Here is a 20,491-nt window from a genome sequence, read left to right as displayed (position 1 = left end):
CTCTTTGTGGGCGAGCCAACTTGGCTCTGAGCGCGTGCTGATGCTCCGCTCAGAGTCCCATTGAGGGGCGTGAAAGTGGCAACTGAAGGTTTGTGTCTGTTTGGACCACTGAAAGCATCCGGGGCCCTCAAACACACAGTTTACTCTTCTTCGCTCTACTCTACTCTGGACACCTCCCACAGCTTCAGTGGCCTCATCAATGGAGGCCTTGTTCTACACTGGGACAAATAGTCATGAAGAAAGAGCCAAGGGCCAATCACATGTGAACAAACTGCAAGAGTGTGCACAAGCACCGAAAGAGGGGGACACGGTGCAGAGAAAACACATGTTAAAAGCTTCTGCACGGCTCTTTTAGCTCTGAGGAAACTGAACTTGTCACTGTTTATGCAGCTTTATACGTATATGTCATGTAATTATAATCACGCCACACAGACATGACTTTTAGAAGACTTTGGAACAAAATTTAGGATTCTAGGATTTATCAGTAGAGGCCGCCACCTCATTTAAGCCTGAACACAGTGACAGCAGTCATGTGACAGCACGCAGAGTAAAGAGAATAATGTTGTTAGGAGGCTGCTCTGCCTGCATGGATGTCCGGCTGCTGCACCTGTGAGAACACCTTCACTTTTTAAAATTGTTTCTCAAGTCAAACGCAGCCCTGTGCAGTGTAATAATTTAAAGCTATTTAAAGAGTCTCAGAGTTGCATCTGTCACAATCAAACTGCTCTGGAGTTTTCTACATGTGGACCTTTGGGATCAATATTATCAAAAGTGCACCAAAACTTCAAGAATAAACGACGGCGACAGTCATGAAGTCTGAGCTGGCGTTTCTGTGACCTTCGGGGTCTCGTACTTACAACCTGAGTTCTGGCTGACTGATGACCGCCGAAGCTTCAAGGACAAATGTGTGAGACAGCAGAGACGACGGCATGTCGTGGCGTGACAGCTCACTATCTTTGGCCTGTTTTGCACCAAACAAAAGCTTCATTGCATTTAACCGCCTGCAGCGATGCCCGACTTCCTGCCGGCACACACTCACCGTTAGCGCTCACAGGCTTGACTGCTTCTTTTTTGGCTTCCTCAACAGCCAAACTGTCCTGATTACTGAAACATTTACCGTCACTGCAATTTCCACCAATTTGGAAGGAATGCCCTATTTTCCTGCTAATGCCTCTCAGATCCGTCCCCACTACTGTTAGTACACTAGAGTACTCCAGTCATACAGTAAAACCTCTGTCTTACTACCTTGTATATAAGTATTATTCCTAAACGTGTCGTTGGTGATGTGTTCTGCATGTTGTCAAACTGAACACTCAATCCCAGTGGTGTCACTAAAACAGCTCGCAGTGGGTGCACACACTTTACAGTGTAGCTTTAAATGAACAGGGATAACGATGATGGGGCCCTGGACACTGGACATGATTACACCAACACTGTCAAGGCTCCACCTACGTGTCTGTTAGTGTCTGTGGTTCTGTAGTCTTAGTGTTCAGATATTATTTAGGTGGGGAACAGAACCTCTCATCATTTATATTTGGCGCTCCTTGACCTCTTGGTCCTTTTGTATACATACGTGAGAAGCATGAGGCATAAAAATGCACAGATTCCTTCTTTTATACTGCACCGCACCGACCTCTGACCCCAGCTCCAACCTCTGACCCCAGCACAGATATGAGCAGGTGTCAGTTACATTAAGTTAGTAAAAGCATGAAGTGGAGGTGCTGGGGTGGGGTGGGTTGCAAAGCGGTTTGAAGAGGTAACAGCAGGCAGGCTCCCACCCTGAGCCTGGTTCTGTTGGAGGTTTCTTTTTGTTCAAACAGTTTTTCCTTTCCACTGTTACCAAGTGCTTGCTCCTAGGGGGTTGTCTCATTGTTGGGGTTTTCTCTCTATTACTCCAGTATAAAGTATAAAGCGGCTTGAGGCCAAAGCAGTTACTACAGTGCACCTGTACCAGAGAAGAGCAACGGCTGATATGCTGCCATCGCTCAGTCTGCTTCCTCACGGCTTGAACACACTGCAGCACAGCTGCATTCACTGTAAGGCTCCATCATTCATTTGTTGGTATAATTCTGCGGAGCAGTTCAATCCAAGGAGACTCAATGGTGTCTTCTTTCACTGTAAGAACATATTTTATTGTTCCATAAAGGATATTGACCCGTTCTTATCTCACAGTCTATCACTGCATTCATTTTAGAGCCCAGCAAATGTGGCTCAACAGGGTGGTTTTATAGATGGCCTCATCGTGTCAGTACAAAAAGAAGTCAGAGCATGCTGGTAAACATTTACACTGCAGGTATTCAGACATCCGCCATGACTCACGACTGCCAAACAATAGCATCTTTGTCAGCTGCCGCTAAATCAGAGCACACAAGTAAAGCCTGCGAGCACCGTGCGCTGAGGAAGCGGGTGGATTTGTGTTTGTGACGAGAGCAACAAGACCGCATTGGAGGTAATCGCATGAGCAGTCAAATAACTTCCTGCTTCAATTACCTCCAGGCTGAGCCCAGCAGGGGGGGCTCAACAGGTTTCAGAGTTTTTGGTAAGGAGGCGACGGGCTCAGGTGCACACAAGGGCTGATAACGGGGGGAGGGGCAAGTGGGGAGAGAACAGGATTTGTTCCAGGAAGAGTGATTCAGGGAACAAGGAAGAGGCCCGGGGGGGGGGGGGGGGAGAACAGACACACACACACTTCAGCACAAAGACCAACACAGACCACCTCACTCATGGTCCTGAGACTGTGTAGGTCTGCAGAATCGTCAAATCACTCACACAACTTTGAAAGTTTCCTAAAAGTCTGAAGTCAGCAGCTCGCTGTAAGAAACTGTTGTATCGCCGTTCTCAACACATCTCAGACTTTATTCTTTTTCAGGATTTCATCATTTATGACCAGATCTCATTCTCACACAAACCTCTACAAGGCGCTCTCTCTGAAGCATTTCACCCTATTTGTGTGACTGAAATAATGCCTGGTTCCCAGAAACGGGACCCCCACCCCCACACACACACAGGATGAAAGGTTACTTTGTGCTGCTCTGTTTTCCTGCAGTTAAAGGCAGACTTTGAACCTCGCAGGCCGATGAGGGGATCATGAAGGTTAGTGAACGCGACACAGATGGAGATACGGGGGAGAAAGCTGCAGGGAGAGCATGGGAAAGGAGAGGCTCAGCACGTCGGGGTGACGAGGGCTGGATAGGGTTTGAAGCTCGCATTAAAGGATCTCTGTCTGTTGGGCTGTGAGAGACGTTTGATTTGCAGACCAATGACAAAAGAGAAACAGGAGATGAATACCAAACATAACAGCCCTCTGTTATGTTTGGTATATTCATCTCCTGTTTCTCTTTTGTATACCAAACATAACAGAGGGAGATGTGGAAAATTGAGGTCCAGACCCAGAATAGAGACAAAAGAAACAGTTCTGATGCTGCTTCACGCCGCTCTGTGTTCTTACCAGAGACGGGTCCTCGGTCTCGGACCCCAGAGGCTGGCTGAAGTCCTCGGCGCTGAGAGAAAGACCATCTTCCTCTTCTTGGCTGGGCTCCTCCCCCAGGGCGGGGAACACAGAGAGTCCACCCACCTCGGCATCCACAATCCCATCCAAACTGTCGGTGAGAGCGGCGAGCAGAGCCGCGTTCTCCTCTTCTATCTGCAGGAAGAGAACATGGGCGGGATCAGGAACACCGATACAAACCTCAGAGACCCACTATTAATCCACCACACCAGATCTATCACCATCACCACATTCATATGAATGGATGGATGTTTGGATGGATGCATGGATGTATAGATGTATGTTTGGATGGATGGATGGATGGATGTATACATGGGTGGATGGATGGATGTATAGATGTATGTCTGGATGGATGGATGGATGTATACATGGGTGGATGGATGGATGCTTGGATGTATAGACAGATGTCTTGGTTCTCAGACTGAAGGACTCTTCGGGAGCTGAATCACTCCTCAAACAATGCCCCATACATTCTGATCACTCTTTCTTCTTGTTTGTGTCATTTATCACAATAACATCACAGGTCAGGTGACTCCACTCTGACCTTTGACCTTGTTATCTCCGTCAGTACGACACTGAGTTCTCTGCAATGCTGCATGTGCACTTCTGTAATGTTTCAGCATGAACATTGTCTCGTTTGAAGAAAATAATGTTTATGTGTAATTTCAGTCCAAGCTCAGCTCTCTTTCCACCGCTGGCCCTCCTGTGACATCCACACAGGAGTTGTTTACTGTTGATGAGCTGCCATCTTGCTGAGAGCAGAGTCTGGTGGAGAGGCGATAGCACGGCTGGCCTACGGGAAGCCAGCGAGCTTCATTCATCTGTCTCTCTCTTTTATCATCCAGATCCATCTGTCCCCAGCTGCCAAAACTATTTATTCCTACATTTATTCTCCATCTTCAGGCCAGCTCACGTCTTCTCTGCGGGAATCTACACAGTGCTACATCAGCAGAGGAAAGCCTTTGATTGGCTAAAAGCAATACTTAATTTAACAGTCACAGAAAAACAGATTTACATTTACCTGACAATCAAAATACAGACACTTACTTACTTACACTTTGTTAGGTACATCTGCTAGTACTGAGTTTAACTCTTCATGGCTCAGATTCAACAAGCTGCTCAGAGACTGACATCATTATGACATCATCACACAGCTGATGCAGATGTGTCTCCTGCATCTCAAAGCTGCTCTGCAGGACTGAGATCTGTGTCTGTGGAGGCTGCCTGAGTGCAGTGAACTCACAGTCATGTTCTAGAAACCAGTCTGACATGATCTGAGCTTTGAGACACGGAGCTTTGTTATCCTGCTAAAGACGGTGGAATGAGGTCATAAAGGATAGGCGTGGTCAGCGGCAGCACTCGGCCAGGCTACGGAGTTTAAACGATGCTCAGCTGGTACTGAGAGTCACACCAGCAGCAGCCTGAACACGGACACAGGCAGGATGGATCCATGCTTTAAACTCGTCAGACCAGGAGACGTTTCTCCAGCTTCTGTTGTCCAGGTTTGAGAGTCTGTGTTAGCCATAGACTCAGTTTCCTGTTCTTACTGACAGCAGTGACACTGGTGTGGTCGTCTGCTTCTGGAGCCCATCTGCTTCAAGGTTCAGAGACGCTCTTCTGCAGACTTTGGTCGTGTCCAAATTCATGGGCTGCATCCTCCTGAGGACCCGGCCTTCGCAGTCTACGTGGGCCAGGTCCTCAGAAGGTTGGGTAGGCCGGAAGTAAACGGCCGTGAAATTGGACGGTCTAGCCTTCTGATTAGCGTCACCGCTGTCTCGGTGGAGTTTAATAAACTCAGCCGTCTGCTCCTTGCTATCTAAAATATAACAGGACACTGGCGTAAATTCTCGACTGTCTCATACTTCTGTTTAATCAGGTTTCTGTTTGACGTTTAGTAGCGGCCGCCATTGTTGGAAACTGGAGTTTGGCTGGGCCGCGCTATGAATTCTGGGATATGGTAGGCCACGAAGGACACATCCGACCCATCCTTCAAATTCGGAGAAAAGGAGGACGCATTTGTCGGCTGCATTCGGAGGAGTCTACGAATTTGGACAGCCTTCGGCGCGTCGCTGTGACGTAATCGGTCTACAAATGCGGCCTCAGGAGGATGCAGCCCATGAATTTGGACACGACCTTTGGTTGTAGCGAGTGCTTACTGGAGTTATTGCTGCCTTCCTATCAGCTCTAAGTAGACTGTCCATCCTCCTCTGACCTTAGCGAGTCATTTCCTCCCACAGAGCTGCTGCTGGCTGGTTATTTCCTCTGAGCTCAGAGATGGTTGGAGATCAGTGTGTGAAACACTCAGACCAACAACCATGCCACATTCTTTCTTCATCATTCTGATGCTCGGTCTGAGCTTCAGCAGCTTGTCTTGCCGTGTGATTGGCTGACACACGAACAGCTGAATAGATGTCCACTGAGCATGTGTGGGCTTTTATTGCTAAAATCATAATTCTAAATCAATTTGCTCTTTCCTTTCCTGATCTCTGCACTCTGAGGTTAAATTAAGTCACACAAACACGATCGATAACCTCCAGCTGGGGATGAGATTGCGACACGCGACCGTAAATAAGCACCATATTGACTGATAGCAGAGGGGCAGAGACACTGGGAGGGCTTCATGTGCCTGCTTATCACTCTATTCATTACTCGTATTCATAATCAAACGCGGTCTGACCATCTACACTGCTGTTTTAATCTGATCAATATAGTATTGACTGAAATATAACATATCAGAGGAATGAAGGGGGGTGCTGTGTTTTTCAAAGCTGTACATGTGCAGAGTGAGTTTGCAGAAACAGAAAAATGAGTGAACACAGACCAGAACGCATCAGGAGGAGCAGTTACTGGTGACAAACACAGAAAGGAAAAAGTGCCATGAAGCCATCAAAGAGCTCCCGATACCACAAAGGCCGGGAAGTAAAGCAGCTGCAGTGTTTGATCGAGACAAAGAACCAGAAAAACGGTGAGATTAACGCGCCCGTTTCCTCTTCGTGTATTTTCTTATTAGTCGGCTGCTGTTAGACATGAAGAATCTCACAGCTGTAACTTCTCAGTATGAATACACCTGTGTCCATGATTGTGTCTTTGCGACTGTGTGTGTGATTTTGTCTGTGCTGTATGATTGTGTCTGTAACTGTGTCTGTTGTGTGTCTGTGATTGTGTTTGTGCTGTATGATTGCGTCTGTAACTGTCTGTGTTGTGCGTCTGTGATCTTGTGAAGTTTAGTTTCGTGTCAGCAACAGGAAGTCAAAGAGTCGCTCAGGCGTCAGCTAATGTGGATCGAAGTAAGAATAAAACTGAGGCGCTCAGAGTGCAGACAGGGGCTGTGGGTGTTTATTTACCTGAATTCCCATAATGCTTTGCCTGTCTTCATTTAACCAATACTCTCTGTGGCACATTGCAGCATCAAAGCAATTTCCATCAGCAGACTTGCATTACACAGCAGATGATGTGGACCTAAATGCTACTTTATCTCTCCGTTATTGTCTTTTTATTCTCGAGGTGCTCTCAATTTAGCCTCCATAATGGGACTGCAAGACTTTGCAGGGACTGCAAACCTATGGACGATCAATGATCCAGGGCCGGCTCGCAGATAAAGAAAGATTAGAAGGGTATTCCTTGAATTCATCCCGGAAGGGCACCAGACACCGGAGCCTCGGGCTTTCAGCAGCCCAGCAGATGTGCTGCTTGCATCATCGTGTTACACGCAGCATAACTGGGAACTACTTTCTTGGCTGGGCCCACACATGTCCACATCTAAGCACAAGGGTCAAGACAGGGGTTTGGGTTTTACACCCACTTCAGCATAGAAAACTTTGGCTCTCTAACAACATGCTTCTGAGACCCAATTCCACGAAAGGCACGTGTGAGATTCAATTAACAGCTGAATTAATTCATAAAACAACAGCTTTGGTCAAAAGGTCTGAAAAAACAAGAAGGTGCCAAAACAAAAAGCACAGATTCAGCCTCTGTTTGGTGTGAAGTGCTGAGACAAGCCTGCAGCGCGTGGACATGTTTGCCAGCTGATTCCGGCCTAACACCTCGTGCTCGCCTCAGTTCACTAAAATAATATTAGAGCATATATTTTGTACACTGTGCAGCTAAAGGAGTCAGCAGGGAGTATTTGGGAAGTCCTTCACACAACACCAACTTTGTCTCAACACTAAACAACAGACGAAGATTCATTTCCCTCTGACCACCAGCTCTTCCAAGAATAGAAAGATAACGAGCATAGGTATGAGAAAGAAAGACGCCGAAAAAGGAGACGTATTTTCGAGAAGAGGCGCCGGCTTCAGGACAGAAACCTCACCTCGAACAGCTCGTCTGCTGTGCTGTAGTGAATGGAGGCCGGCGACGCGTTGGCCGACTGATCGTTGCACCACTGCAGCTCGCTGAGGCAGTTGACGCTGTCAAAGTCGCTGGTATCCAGCTGGGAGAGGTCAATGTCCGGGAAGTCGGTGTCCAGACGGTCCGAACACACCTCCTCCTCCCCATACTGAGGACGGAAAAAGAGAAGGAGAGGTCACGTTAGTTAAACATTGAGATCAAAGCAGCATTCCCAGGAGCCTGGGTTCTTTCGGGATACAAAAAAATAGCACAAGTCACAAAGATCACAGCTGGGTAAAAGTGTTTTTGTTCTGCTTTGCCTTAAGCAGTGGATGATGCTATCTGTGCTCTCTGAAACACAAACGTGGAGATGGTTCTCCTTCCACGACTCCAATGAGTCTGAATGTTTCTGTGTGGTTGTACTGTCAGAGCTTCAGTTCCAATCAAGCCGCCCTTTCTCAAAGTGAGAGGCACTTTGGATAAAAGTCTGCACTGTAAATCACTGTTCGCTGTCAGCATCACAAGGAGCTCTCATCAACAGCTGCTCATTAGATGTAATAAGGCTTCCACATTAGAGGAGGTTCAACACCAGGATCGCACAGACTGTCTGTCACATGTACAGTCGCCCAGTGTGGACGGTCATCATCTATTAATGCACGTCTCACTGTGGTCACAGTGACACATGTGATGAGTGCTGGTTTTACTGAGCTGCATGTGTATTCTGACCGAGGAGGTGGATGGTTGATATAAAAATTCAAATTCAAATTTTATTTGTCACGTACACAGTCATACACAGTACGATATGTAGTGAAATGCTTGGACAACTGCTCGTGACCTAAAGAAAACAAAAAAGGAAAAGGCTATGAATAAGATAGGAAATAAATATGAAAAATTAAAAAGGGTCAATTTAACTAGGAAGGAATAAAATATAAATTAAGGTTAAAAATGAAATAACTGTACAACACAAATTAGAATGAAGGGTAAATTTAACTGGGAAGAATAAGATAAAGATAAATATATAAATTAAAGTTGAAAATAAAATAACTGTACAACAAAATACACAATACACAATATAGAACTATATAAGAATGTATGAAGAAATCTAAATATAAATAAATATATACACAATAACAGCAGCTGTACAAGTATTAACCGGAAATGAAGAATATAGTGACCAGTGTTGTGCAAAACCAAAGTCCAGAAAGTCCAGTGTGTGTGTAAGAACCATATGTGTGGGTCAGTACTGTGTGGTGGTGTGATTGAGAGACCGTATCGCCTGCGGGAAGAAGCTCCTCCTCAGTCTCTCTGTGTTGGTCTTCAGGGAGCGGAATCGCTTTCCTGACCTCAACAGAGAGAACAGTCTGTTGTTGGGATGGCTGAGGTCCTTCACGATCTTCCTGGCCTTGGTCCAGCACCGCCTGCTGTAGATTGAGTGCAGGTCAGGGAGCTCGGAGCGGATGGTGCGCTCAGCTGACCGCACAACCCTCTGTAGAGCTCGTCTGTCCTGCATGGTGCTGTTCCCGAACCAGGTTAAGATGTTTCCCGCCAGGATGCTCTCTATGGTGCACGAGTAAAAGTTCCTGAGCACCTTGGAGGGCAGTTGGAAGTCTCTCAAGCGTCTGAGGTGGTAGAGACGCTGTCGGGCCTTTTTCACCACGGTGTTGATGTGACAGGACCATGACAGGTCCTGCGTGATGTGAACTCCGAGGTATTTGAAGCTGTCCACTCTCTCCACTGGGCACTCGTTGATGACGGGGGTCTGGTAGTTCCTCTCCTGCTTAGTGCTGAAGTCCACTATCAGCTCCTTTGTCTTACTGACGTTTAGAAGGAGGTTGTTCCTCTGGCACCAGTTCTCCAGATTCCTAATCTCCTTCAGGTAGGCCGTCTCGTTGTTATCAGAGATCAGGCCCACCACGACGGTGTCGTCAGCAAACTTGATGATGGTGGTGGAGCTGGTAGTGGCCACACAGTCATATGTGTACAAAGAGTACAGCAGGGGGCTCAGAACACACCCCTGGGGGGCTCCAGTGCTGAGAGTGCTTATAACTTTGTTTTCTGATGTTCTTTAGTGACAAATATCTCAAAGTTGTTCGAGCTCTGCGCGTCACTCACTGCAAACACCGAAAGAGAAAAAAAAAGGAGACCTAGGCTTAGACACACAGCAGAGGAATGGAGATTATTTCCAGGCAGTAATCAACAACGAGGATCTCCTACGATCACATGAAATCACAGGAACCTCCACATGAACTCTTATGGACATAAAGGACCTCAGCAGGCACCCTCTGACCCCTCGCAACATCTGAGGTAACAAGACCTCAAGAATCATTTCCCATTACCAAATCACTCGACACCTACACGAAGCCTCTGCCTGAAGGAACAAGAGCCTTCACCCTTCATAAAGTCAGGAACTGCCAAACACTTCTCTAAAACCTCAGCGATGGCTTGCCCAACTCTGAAAAACTCACTCCCTGAAAATGTCCGTTGCCCATACAAGACGATTTCAGATCCCGCTTCCTAATCAACAATTCCTGAAATGCTCTCAGGAACATGTGAAAAGGGAAACTGTGCTCAGTTTGTGTTTTACCCTCAAGATCACATCTCTAAATTCTTTACCATGTGGCTCACAGTCACAGCAGGCCGAGCCTCTCACACACACTGAGCCACGTCACTGCGAAGAGCAGGAAGTGTGTGTGCGTGACTCGCCGTGATGGGAAATGACTGCGTGGTCTCTGAAGGGAGGAGGAAACATTCCTTCCTTAACGTCTGCATGAAGACGACACACAGAATCAATGTCCTGTTTTATGAATGAGGAAACGACAACACACACACTGGGTCGACCAGTTAAACGTATTTAACTGATTCAAACAGATCAGCTTTCCTCAAACACAAAGCAGCTCAGCTTGTAGCCGACTCGTCCTCTGCCGTTTGTGTCTGAGCGTGCAGAACACTCTGTCCCAGCAGCAACTGTCACGTTTCTATCAGGTTTCAGCTAGCATAGCTGAGACCACTGATGTGATGATGAAATTAACCAAATTAACACGTTCAACACGAGCAGTGCTCTCTGCTCACACAATGAAAGGAACACTTTTTATTCCGAGTTCAGAGACCCACCATCTCTGAGGAGGCGTATCCTGTCATTAGGTATCAGGGTGAAACCCTTGGACCCACTGTCAGACTATGTTACATGTTTTAATGTTATATTTAACCACATATGGCCTAAAATTGCACTCGTTCAATTTAAATGTTTTATTTGAAGCATCATCTGCACACAGAGGCTTTTTCACCAGTGACAGTACGACTGTCTCTGTGGTCAACACTCGACAAACAAACGATCACAAACAAGAATTAATGAGACTTTACTTGCAAAGGTTCTCTTTTGTGCTTATAACATGGAGATGCTCACATGCAAAGTTTAAAACAGTCTTTGTTTGTTTTGCAGAGGACGACTTTTCAGCTGCTGGAATAAATTCATGGCACTGCAGCAACAGCTTTACGGCATGTTTCAGAAATATTTATATTTATATTTCCACGGCAACTTCTTCTAGAAGATATTTTAACCACCGTATGTGGAAAAACTCGCAATACATCAAGTATATATAGCACACTTGGGGCGACCGTGGCTCAGGGGGTTGGGAAGCGTATCTGTAACCGGAAGGTCGCCGGTTCGATCCCCGGGCTCTCTGTCCTGGCTCTTGGTCGCTTTGTGTCCTTGGGCAAGACACTTTACCCTACTGGTGTTGGCCAGAGGGGCCGATGGCGTGATATGGCAGCCTCGCCTCTGTCAGTCTGCCCCAGGGCAGCTGTGGCTACAACCGTAGCTTGCTTCCACCAGTGTGTGTGAATGAATAGTGGCATTGTAAAGCGCTTTGGGTGCCTTGAAAAGCGCTATATAAATCCAATCCATTATTATTATCCATTATTCTACGTCAGACCCAATGCTGAGCCATTCAGATCAGCTCTGGGAATCTCTGGAACTGTGCAGGAGCTTCTGTTTGTAACACATAACACAGTCCACATCGGCAACTTGTCCAGCTGACAGACCACCACCAGCTACAACAAAGCAGCTCTGAGCCGTCTTCTACTTCACGGTCACCATGAATCAACACATTTTTCATAAAAGCAATTAACAGTATTCGTATATTTCTCCCAATCAGCTGTTCGATCGACAGCCAGAACACAGAAATGATAAAAGCCTCATCGCTCCTCTCCCCATCCCGCTGCCCCATCATTTTAATATTTGGCTGTTTTTGGACTGCGTGTTTTATCCCACTTTTAAATCAAAGCATAGTTACATCACACACACACAAACACACCTTCAGTGATCTCCAACCTCAGCTCACCGCCTCACTGTGCGTCTCGGTTTATGAGTGTTTATTCAGCGTGTTTATTTGGGTCATGGAAGAGATAAGATCAGCTGATAGCGTTTACGGTTTCATAAACGACTCATGAGACATGATCAAAGAGCCAATCAGCAGAGAGCATAGGAACCTGAGCGGTGGACAAGCTGATGAACGGAGCCGGAAACAGAAGACGCGCTGAAGGAGAGAAGAAGAAGAAGGACACAGGAAGGAAGATGTAGGTCAGAATAACGTCAGCGAAGGGAAAAGGGGGGGAGAGCGGTCATGACTTCACTGAGCAGGAGGAGGAGGAGGAGGAGGAGGAGGAGGAAAGGTGGAGTGACAGAGGAGAGGGCGCCCTTGGTAAGACCCTCCCCCCGCTGCTGATGCAGGTGTGTTTCACCTAACTGAGTGTGAACCTCCCTCAGCATGCAGCTCACATCCTCCTCACGTGGCTCTGACTCATCCCCATCCTTTCTTCATTCCTACCATCATGCAGCCTTCCCTCGTTGGCCACTCTGCCCTTTTCTCCACTTACAGTTTCCTCGTATACTCTTTTTACCCTCGTCCATCAGAGGACAGTCTGATTGAATGTTACCACTCCTCCCTCCATCATCCTCCCTTCCCTCCACCACAGCCATCAATCAATAAAACCATCCCTGAACATGACACGCATGCACAGGCACACACATGAGGACATCCCACGTATGTAGAACATGTCCCAGAACATCAGTGCACACGTGACGCTGCAGCAGCGGAAGGCGATACGAGGCTGCGGTGTGCTTGTAGTGCTGCACTGACTCTGAATAGCGACAAAGACTGTAAGCTTCTCGACATGAATCAGACGCCGGGAGGAGGAAGCAGCTCGGCGAGGAGCAATTCTGCTCCTGTTTCCAGGAAGGATTGTGTTAACGTCTCTGCAAAGATACAAACCAAACATAAACACGTGTGCAGCATCCAATCAGGTGAGGGGATTCACTGCAGGTCCAAAAGTCAAACTGCGTCAGAGCATTTACAGGAAGGCTCTCAGAGCCTCCAGACGCCCATTTAAGGCATTGATGCAGTGATTTACTGCTGACCTGCGTGTGATTGAGAGCAGATGTTTGCTCGTGTTTCATTGAAGCCTTTCTGTCGCTCCCCACGTTTATTCCAACTGCTGCGAATGTACACCGGCTCTGACACTCTGACCCCATATCGGGTCGAGTTCAGGTGAGCGCGAGGAGGCGGAGCTTTGACTCCTGCCGATCGAAGTCAGGGCTCAAATTTTTGCAGTCATCAAGCATCAGTTGAGGGAGAAGTGGAAGCGACCAGAAGGTGAGAGCAGCACGTACGTGCCCGCTTTTGCACAAAGCAGGTCCTGACTTGTGCCAAAGAGCCTGAGATGTGACTTTAAATGAGAGGTTTTGCTGAGTGACCGCACGGCGCTCCGTCATCCCCTCTCTGAAAGCAAACGGCAGCAGAGGCGGGTTTATTCCTCCCTGACACCACGGCCCGTCAGCATCACTCAGAGTGTCTCTGAAGCCGTTACTGCTCGAACGGGCAGATTAAACAAATGAGCATGAAATTAATGCAGAATACTCACATCTTTGAAGTTACTGACAGACAAGAGACGAAGGCTCTGCGCTGAGCCTCCGCCTCGTGCTGGAACAGCAGAGGTAATGTGCAAATGAATGAGCCTGACCTCTGAGATCTGCTCACTATCAGCTCCTTCAGAAGGCCCTCACTGTGTAATTCTGCTGTTTTGGGGGGTGGAGGTGTGGTGGGACCCATTTGTGGTTAATGTGTGCCTGAGCGAAAGCAGCGAGACGCTACCAACACGAAGAGTCCGCCGGGACAATCGTGCATTAAACCTGGGCTATTTATAGCACGCCTGCACGTGGGAGAGCTATCTGGGCTAAAAGGAGAGAGTGGATGTGGAAAGGCCAGCGAGGCTCTGCGGTGGAGCTCCAGCATCCTTCGTTTCTATCTTTAAACACTCAGATTCCTCAAAGCTTATCTCTGGGTTGGCTAAGCGCGAGCGCCGCGTCTTTCCACTGGACTCAGAGTTACACAAGCTGAAATCATCTCGTTAGCTGAGGTCACCCTTCAAAGGTGAACGCTTTTTTAACTCTTTAAGAAAAATATGAAGCAAGAAAAATCTCAAAGAACACACAACTATCTGCAGACGGGTCCAGAAAGGACACAAGCCAATCACGAGGAGCAAGGAGGCCACACACAACTGGTACAAACATTAGCTTCTCTGGTGATTCATAACTTGAGTGAAATTAGGCTGTCATGTTTTTGTACATGCATCACACCTCCTCCAAACTTTGTGCCAAAAATCACGACAATAAAAATAGCGGAGCGTTGATAATAACGTGTAACTTTATTGATCCACACGCAGGAATCAAAGCTCGGCTGCTGTCCTGGCAGCTGGACGCAGGCCTGTTGTAATGTTGCGCAAGGTCAGTCACAAGTCCGGTCATGTGAGAGCTGTCCCAACTACACACACACACACACACACACACACACACACACACACACACAAGCAACACCATACAAGGTCAGGCTCTCTAGACTGCACACCGCAGGAGGCTGAGAGCGGAGCACTGGGTGGTGTTTCCAGGTTAGCGAGTTTCAGAGACCGGGCTGCCCTCAGGGCCTGCAGCTCCAGATCAGCTGAGATTACCAAACAGCTGATGTTGCAACAGCACTCACTGCAGAATCACTGAAATAATCCCGGAACACAAAAGGAAGTAATCGATGCTTCGATCGACACCTTTCCCAAACTCCTGATCCTCTGAGCAGCGAATCCACGATTAGTCTGCTCCCCGTGGCTTTAGTGCGATCATGAACATATTTTATCGGGACTTGAAATGACCCAAGCTCAGTAATAAGGAAAAGGAGGCGTGGCACAGACGTGAAGGTGAGGTGACGGACGCTCCCATAGAGCTGAAAAATGGTGATGAGAGGCGGCGGATGAAGAAGGTGTAATCACATCCAAGCTCCGCATAAAGAACTGACATGGAGGAGATAAGGCCTTTAATGCCCACTTTGTTGTAAGTCACTTTGACAGGAAGTGCTTGGTGCAGGAATCTGACGGCCCACAGAACCACAGCAGGAGAACACAAGCTGACGCAGTGATACCTGCAGCTGATCGCAGTCACAGGGTCTGTTTGAAGGTTCACTGCGACACACCTGCGAGCGGTGGAAGGATTTCAACTTCCACGCAGCCGGTAAAGAAAGGATGAGCTTAATCACAGCAGACAAAAAAGTGCCCCTCCCTCCTCCCCCCACAAAGAGCCAATTACCTGCCGTTTGATTATTGAGGCACAAAGTGAGACAGTGAAAGCTCACAGGGGTATATGCCAAGGCTGAGCGTTTAGTCCATTTGTCCCGAGAAGCTTGACTGAGCGCCACAGCGTTTTTCCCTCGCCTCCTCCTGCGACAGCTCACCGTGTAAACTCAACTTTAATCTGCTGATTGACCAATAACATGCAGATGCCACAAACATGCAAACATGGTTCTGTCAGGCTGCTGTAACATAGCTTGGTTGCTGAGATCTCTGATCCATCCATTCTGCTGCATGGGGACTCCCAGAGCAGCTCTGCATGACTCACAGCTCAAAATAATCCTCCTTTCTCTGATACCGAGCCTCCGTGCAGAACTTCAGTTCATTCTTGTTGATTGGCTGCCCTTCACTAACAGCAGGATGGTGGAGCCTGAGCTCAGCAGCAGCAGCAGCAGCAGCAGGAGGGAAACGACCTGCTCTACCACACCGAGCTCTTCACACTCATTCAGACAGAGCCACGGGACGTTTGTCCATCAGAATTTCCAAGGCACTGATGGGACAGGGGTCACAGGTGTGTCTGTGCACAAGAGAAAGCCCCGCCCCCAGATCTCTGTTTCCTTACAAAGACAAACAGCTCAGAGCTGGAACAGGGTCTGGATTCTGGACTTACTCTTTTCTGTCTGAGAGAAGAAAGAAGAAACTTTACACAACGTAAATGTGCTATTACAGTGTGTGTGTGTGTGTGTGTAAACCACACACACTTGTAATAGGTGTATATGTGTGTGTCCTGTCATAGTGTGTTTGTTACTATCTTTAGCTCTTATCCTGGTCTCATGACCAGTTCTTCCACAGAGTGCTGCTGACTCGAGGAGCTGCTGCCAGACAAACAGGAGTGTGTGTCTGTGTGTGTGCGCGTGTGTGTGTATAGTGATGAGTAAAACTGAGGCCAACTGAAGGAGGAAGTGAGATGCTGCTAAACCAGAGTGCTGTGAAGTACTGGCTGTTCCCATCACTGCTGCTGCTTCAGGGTGTGTGTGTGTGTGTGTGTGTGTGTGTGTGTGTGTGTGTGTGTGTGTGTGTGTGTGTAGTGGGGTATAATGACTTGTCCTGCTGAGGTGCCATTTTTATGTTGTATATTTAAAGCAGGACTGAAACAATGTGTGATCACAGATCTGAGAACAGCCCCACCCTCTCCTCCGGCTTCACACAGGTGTCCGTTCTTAAATCTCCCAGTAGGAACCCTGGACCTCCTCCAGCAGTGGGAAACCGTCCTTCAACATGATTTTCATTTCTGGGTGGTGATGAGATGTCATAAAGAGCCACGGCCGGCCAAGACTATGTCTGTGTGTCAGCCTGCACCAAAGGTCATGACCTTCAGTGTGATCAGACCAAAACTCTGGTGGATGCTCTGTGTGAGAGCTCTGCCCAAAGACGTCACAGGTGAAGCATCTTTCACCTGTGAGGTGATTAGGGCTGAACGATATATCGCATTTGCAATAATATCGCGACATGATCAAGTGCAATTTTCTAACCGCAAAGGCTGCGATTATACTCTGGACATGTCCAAATTCATGGGCTGCATCCTCCTGAGGCCGCATTTGTAGACCGATTACGTCACAGCGATGCGCCGAAGGCTGTCCAAATTCGTAGACTCCTCCGAATGTAGCCGACAAATGCGTCCTCCTTTTCCCCGAATTTTAAGGATGGGTCGGGTGTGTCCTTCGTGGCCTACCATATCCCAGAATTCATAGCACGGCCCAGCCAAACTCCAGTTTCCAACAATGGCGGCCGCTACTAAGTTTTAAAATTACTCATACTAATCTTTCTGGGTCACAAAATAAACTTTTAACATTTTTTTTGAGGCGAGAAAGTAGTTGTGTAAACATCAAATATCTGCTCGGTTTATCAAGATATCGCATATTTGCAAAAGTGCTTCGACGTTTTCGGAGGCGTCTGCTACCCACCAGCTCGACAGCTAGCCGGGAGCTCGAGGGTTACTGATGCGGCCGAGAACGGCACAACTCCCGGCACATCATTTTCAGATCACCGCAGACTTTCGCTGCTCGGGTTAAACGTAATATATAAGTCACTTAGACAACCTAAAAATGTTATTGTTGGGCTTTTTTCAGTGTTTTGTTTGTTCGTGAGTAAATCGGTTTGGCTGAGATTAAAGTTATTAGATTAGATAAAATAAAACTTTATTAATCCCCCGGGTGGGTTCCTCCTTGGTTTTCACACAGCTGACTAAACGTCAAACAGAAAACTTATTAAACAGAAGTATGAGACAGTCGAGAATTTACACCAGTGTCTGGTTATATTTTAGATAGCAAGAAGCAGACGGCCGAGTTTATTAAGCTCCACCGAGACAGCGGTGACGCTAATCAGAAGGCTAGACCGTCCAATTTCACGGCCGTTTACTTCCGGCCTACCCGACCTTCTGAGGACCAGTGCGGCCTCTTCAGCTTTGCCTCTGCCACTTGAAGATGTCGTGGAGGCAGAGTTGAATAGTTACCTGTTGACCCCTGTCATTGACGGAGAGGATGATCCCTTAGCCTGGTGGAAGGTGCACAACATTCACTTTCCACGACTGTGCAAGATGGCCCGCAAATATCTGTGTGTGCCAGCCACAAGTGCCCCCTCAGAGCGTCTGTTCAGCACTGGAGGGAATATAGTGACCTGCACTCGCTCATCCTTAAAGCCAGCAAAAGTAGATATGCTGGTCTTCCTAGCAAAAAACCTGTGAGCTAGGATGATTATGGCTAGCTGAGCCATACTCATTGTTTATACAATTGCTATTATGTTTGCACTTTATGTGTAATGTTACTGACTGCAGAGATCAGTAAGATGTGTGCATTTTTTATTTATTAGTTTTATTTATTTAATATTATTTTTTAATTTAATGACTGTCTAGTAGTTCACAGATGTCGAAAAACTGAGTGTGGTAAAGCCACCGATTTTTTTTTATGTATATTTCTGCAATCTGCACATTGCACTGACTTTCATTTTAATGTTTACACCAGGGTTCCTTGTCAGCACTTTATGCTCAGATGTTTGTAAGCTAAAAATAAACTATTGTGTATGTTCAAATATACTGTTGTGATTGAAGAAGTTAAATAAAAATGTCAGTCATCAATTCATGCATCACCTCATGTCATCATAACAGAGGTCTGTCTTCCAGGAAAGAACAGTTTAAAATTAATGTAATATAGTATTGGCCATACTATATGATGTATTGCTTGTCTTTGTTTAATAATACAGAAGACAAAGACCTTAAAAAATAATCGCATATCGCATCGCAATCGCAATATTGGGGCAAAAAAATCGCAATTAGATTATTTTCCATAATCGTTCAGCCCTAGAGGTGATTAATCTCAGTTTAATGATCTAATCCAGCTGCAGAGTTACTGGAGTTCTAACCCAGCTGTAGGAAACTGTCAGGAACACTGATAACTAGTGGTGCAACGGATCAAATATCTCATGGTTCGGATCGGATCAACGGTTTTAAGTCACGGATCGGATTTTCAGATCAGCAAAAAAAGGAAAAAAAAGACCATTTACTTATTTAAGTATTTTTTCCTATTAAAAAACATTCAGCTCAAGACTCATTCCATGCACTTATATAAAAATAAATTAAGGTGCAATATGGACTTTATGGACAATACTGGGCATCCTCTGCACACGGCCATAAACAACCAGAGGAGTCTGTTCAGCGAGAGGTTGCTTCTCCCAAAGTCAAGGATGAGCAGACTTAAAAACTCCTTTGTCCCACACGCTATCAAACTGTTTAACTCCTCGCTGGATGGGAGAGGGAGGGGAAACAGGGGGACAAAGGAGAGGGGGGACAAGTAAGCTGTAGTGCCTTTTCCCTGTGCAATAGTTTTTGTTAACATCCAACGGTGTAATAGACTCACAATACTTGAAATGTGCCGTTACCTTGTATTCTTATTCCTATTTATCCCTTTTGTATACTCTGTATTTATGTATGTGTATATGTGGTATATTTCTGCTCACATTCTGCAACTTCTGTCTGTGCTATGCTACTGGAAACTGAATTTCCCAGAGGAACCCATGGGATTAATAAAGTTTCACCTAATCTAATCTAATCTATAGGGCAGTACAGGGCTTTGTATCTACCACTCCGCTGTGATATAATGAGTGGTCACGGTCATGTGGCTTTCCGTTGCCCTGGAGCTCCACCCATTTGTAGTTAGGGCAACAGAAGATGCCTGGGACAGTTCAGCTGTAACTTTAAACTTTTCCTGCTTATACATGCTTGGAACGATCTTGTCACAGAAGTGGACACTCAGCGTGGCTCAAGCACGTTCATCATAGTTTAACCCCTTGTTATGCACAACGGAGTACGGCCTCACGTCTGCAGCTAAACACCTCAGTAGCTTTTGTAATAGCTTTAGCCCAGTTGGATTGGGCAGCAAAGGGCTGCTTAAATGCCGCAAAGTCCTCTGCTCCTCCACTTGGACCGCTAGCACTGACCATAACTACCGCTTGACAGACTGACCACCATACACATACTTTTCACGTGTGTGCCGAACCGTGGAGTGGGATCGGTTCGGATTACGGATCAACCGTGATCCGTTGCACCACTACTGATAACAGCCTCCTGCTGAGCTGAGTGAGCATCTCACCACCTCACGTCTAACTATCTGTTAGCTGTGGTTCTAAGATTGTTCATGCAGGCTCGGCACCACAAACTCCTGAATCCGCTCTGACGAATTACACTCAGTCCCACTCAGCGTTCATGAAACTGTCATACTTTTATGTCTCTGGTGCGTCTGTGAAGCTCCGCCCTCCCTCGTTACTGCCACAAGCTTCAAATGTGAGCAATGACCCAACCTTAGCAGAGATGAAGTGAGGACCAGACAAATTGTGGTCAAGAGCGCGACGTGGGGAAGTGCTCGACCTCAGGCTGTTCTGTTTTGACATAGCCAAAAGTACGCTTCTAGATTCTGTTTCTTTCTTCTTTTCCTCCCCTTCGTTCCAAATCCTCATTTCATCCCCCTCTTTAAGTCTAAAACCAGAAGCCCAGGC

General features: G+C 46.9%; 1 protein-coding gene across 5 annotated transcripts in view; it reads right to left on the bottom strand.

The window, feature by feature from the left end:
- Window positions 1-20,491, bottom strand: part of ppargc1b (peroxisome proliferator-activated receptor gamma, coactivator 1 beta) — a 70,006-nt gene that overhangs the window by 10,257 nt on the left and 39,258 nt on the right. For all 5 annotated transcript variants that reach the window (XM_082551156.1, XM_082551155.1, XM_082551154.1 and 2 more), the window contains 2 exons: window positions 7,821-8,006; window positions 3,449-3,643 (listed from right to left, as the gene is read on the bottom strand). In XM_082551156.1, coding sequence (XP_082407282.1) covers window positions 3,449-3,643; window positions 7,821-8,006 — 381 coding nt within the window. The remainder of the gene's footprint in view (window positions 1-3,448; window positions 3,644-7,820; window positions 8,007-20,491) is intronic.

Source organism: Aulonocara stuartgranti (assembly GCF_965226115.1).
Source record: "Aulonocara stuartgranti genome assembly, chromosome: 2".
In the NCBI taxonomy this organism is placed as follows: domain Eukaryota; kingdom Metazoa; phylum Chordata; class Actinopteri; order Cichliformes; family Cichlidae; genus Aulonocara; species Aulonocara stuartgranti.
This window is presented reverse-complemented; position numbering and strand designations above follow the sequence as displayed.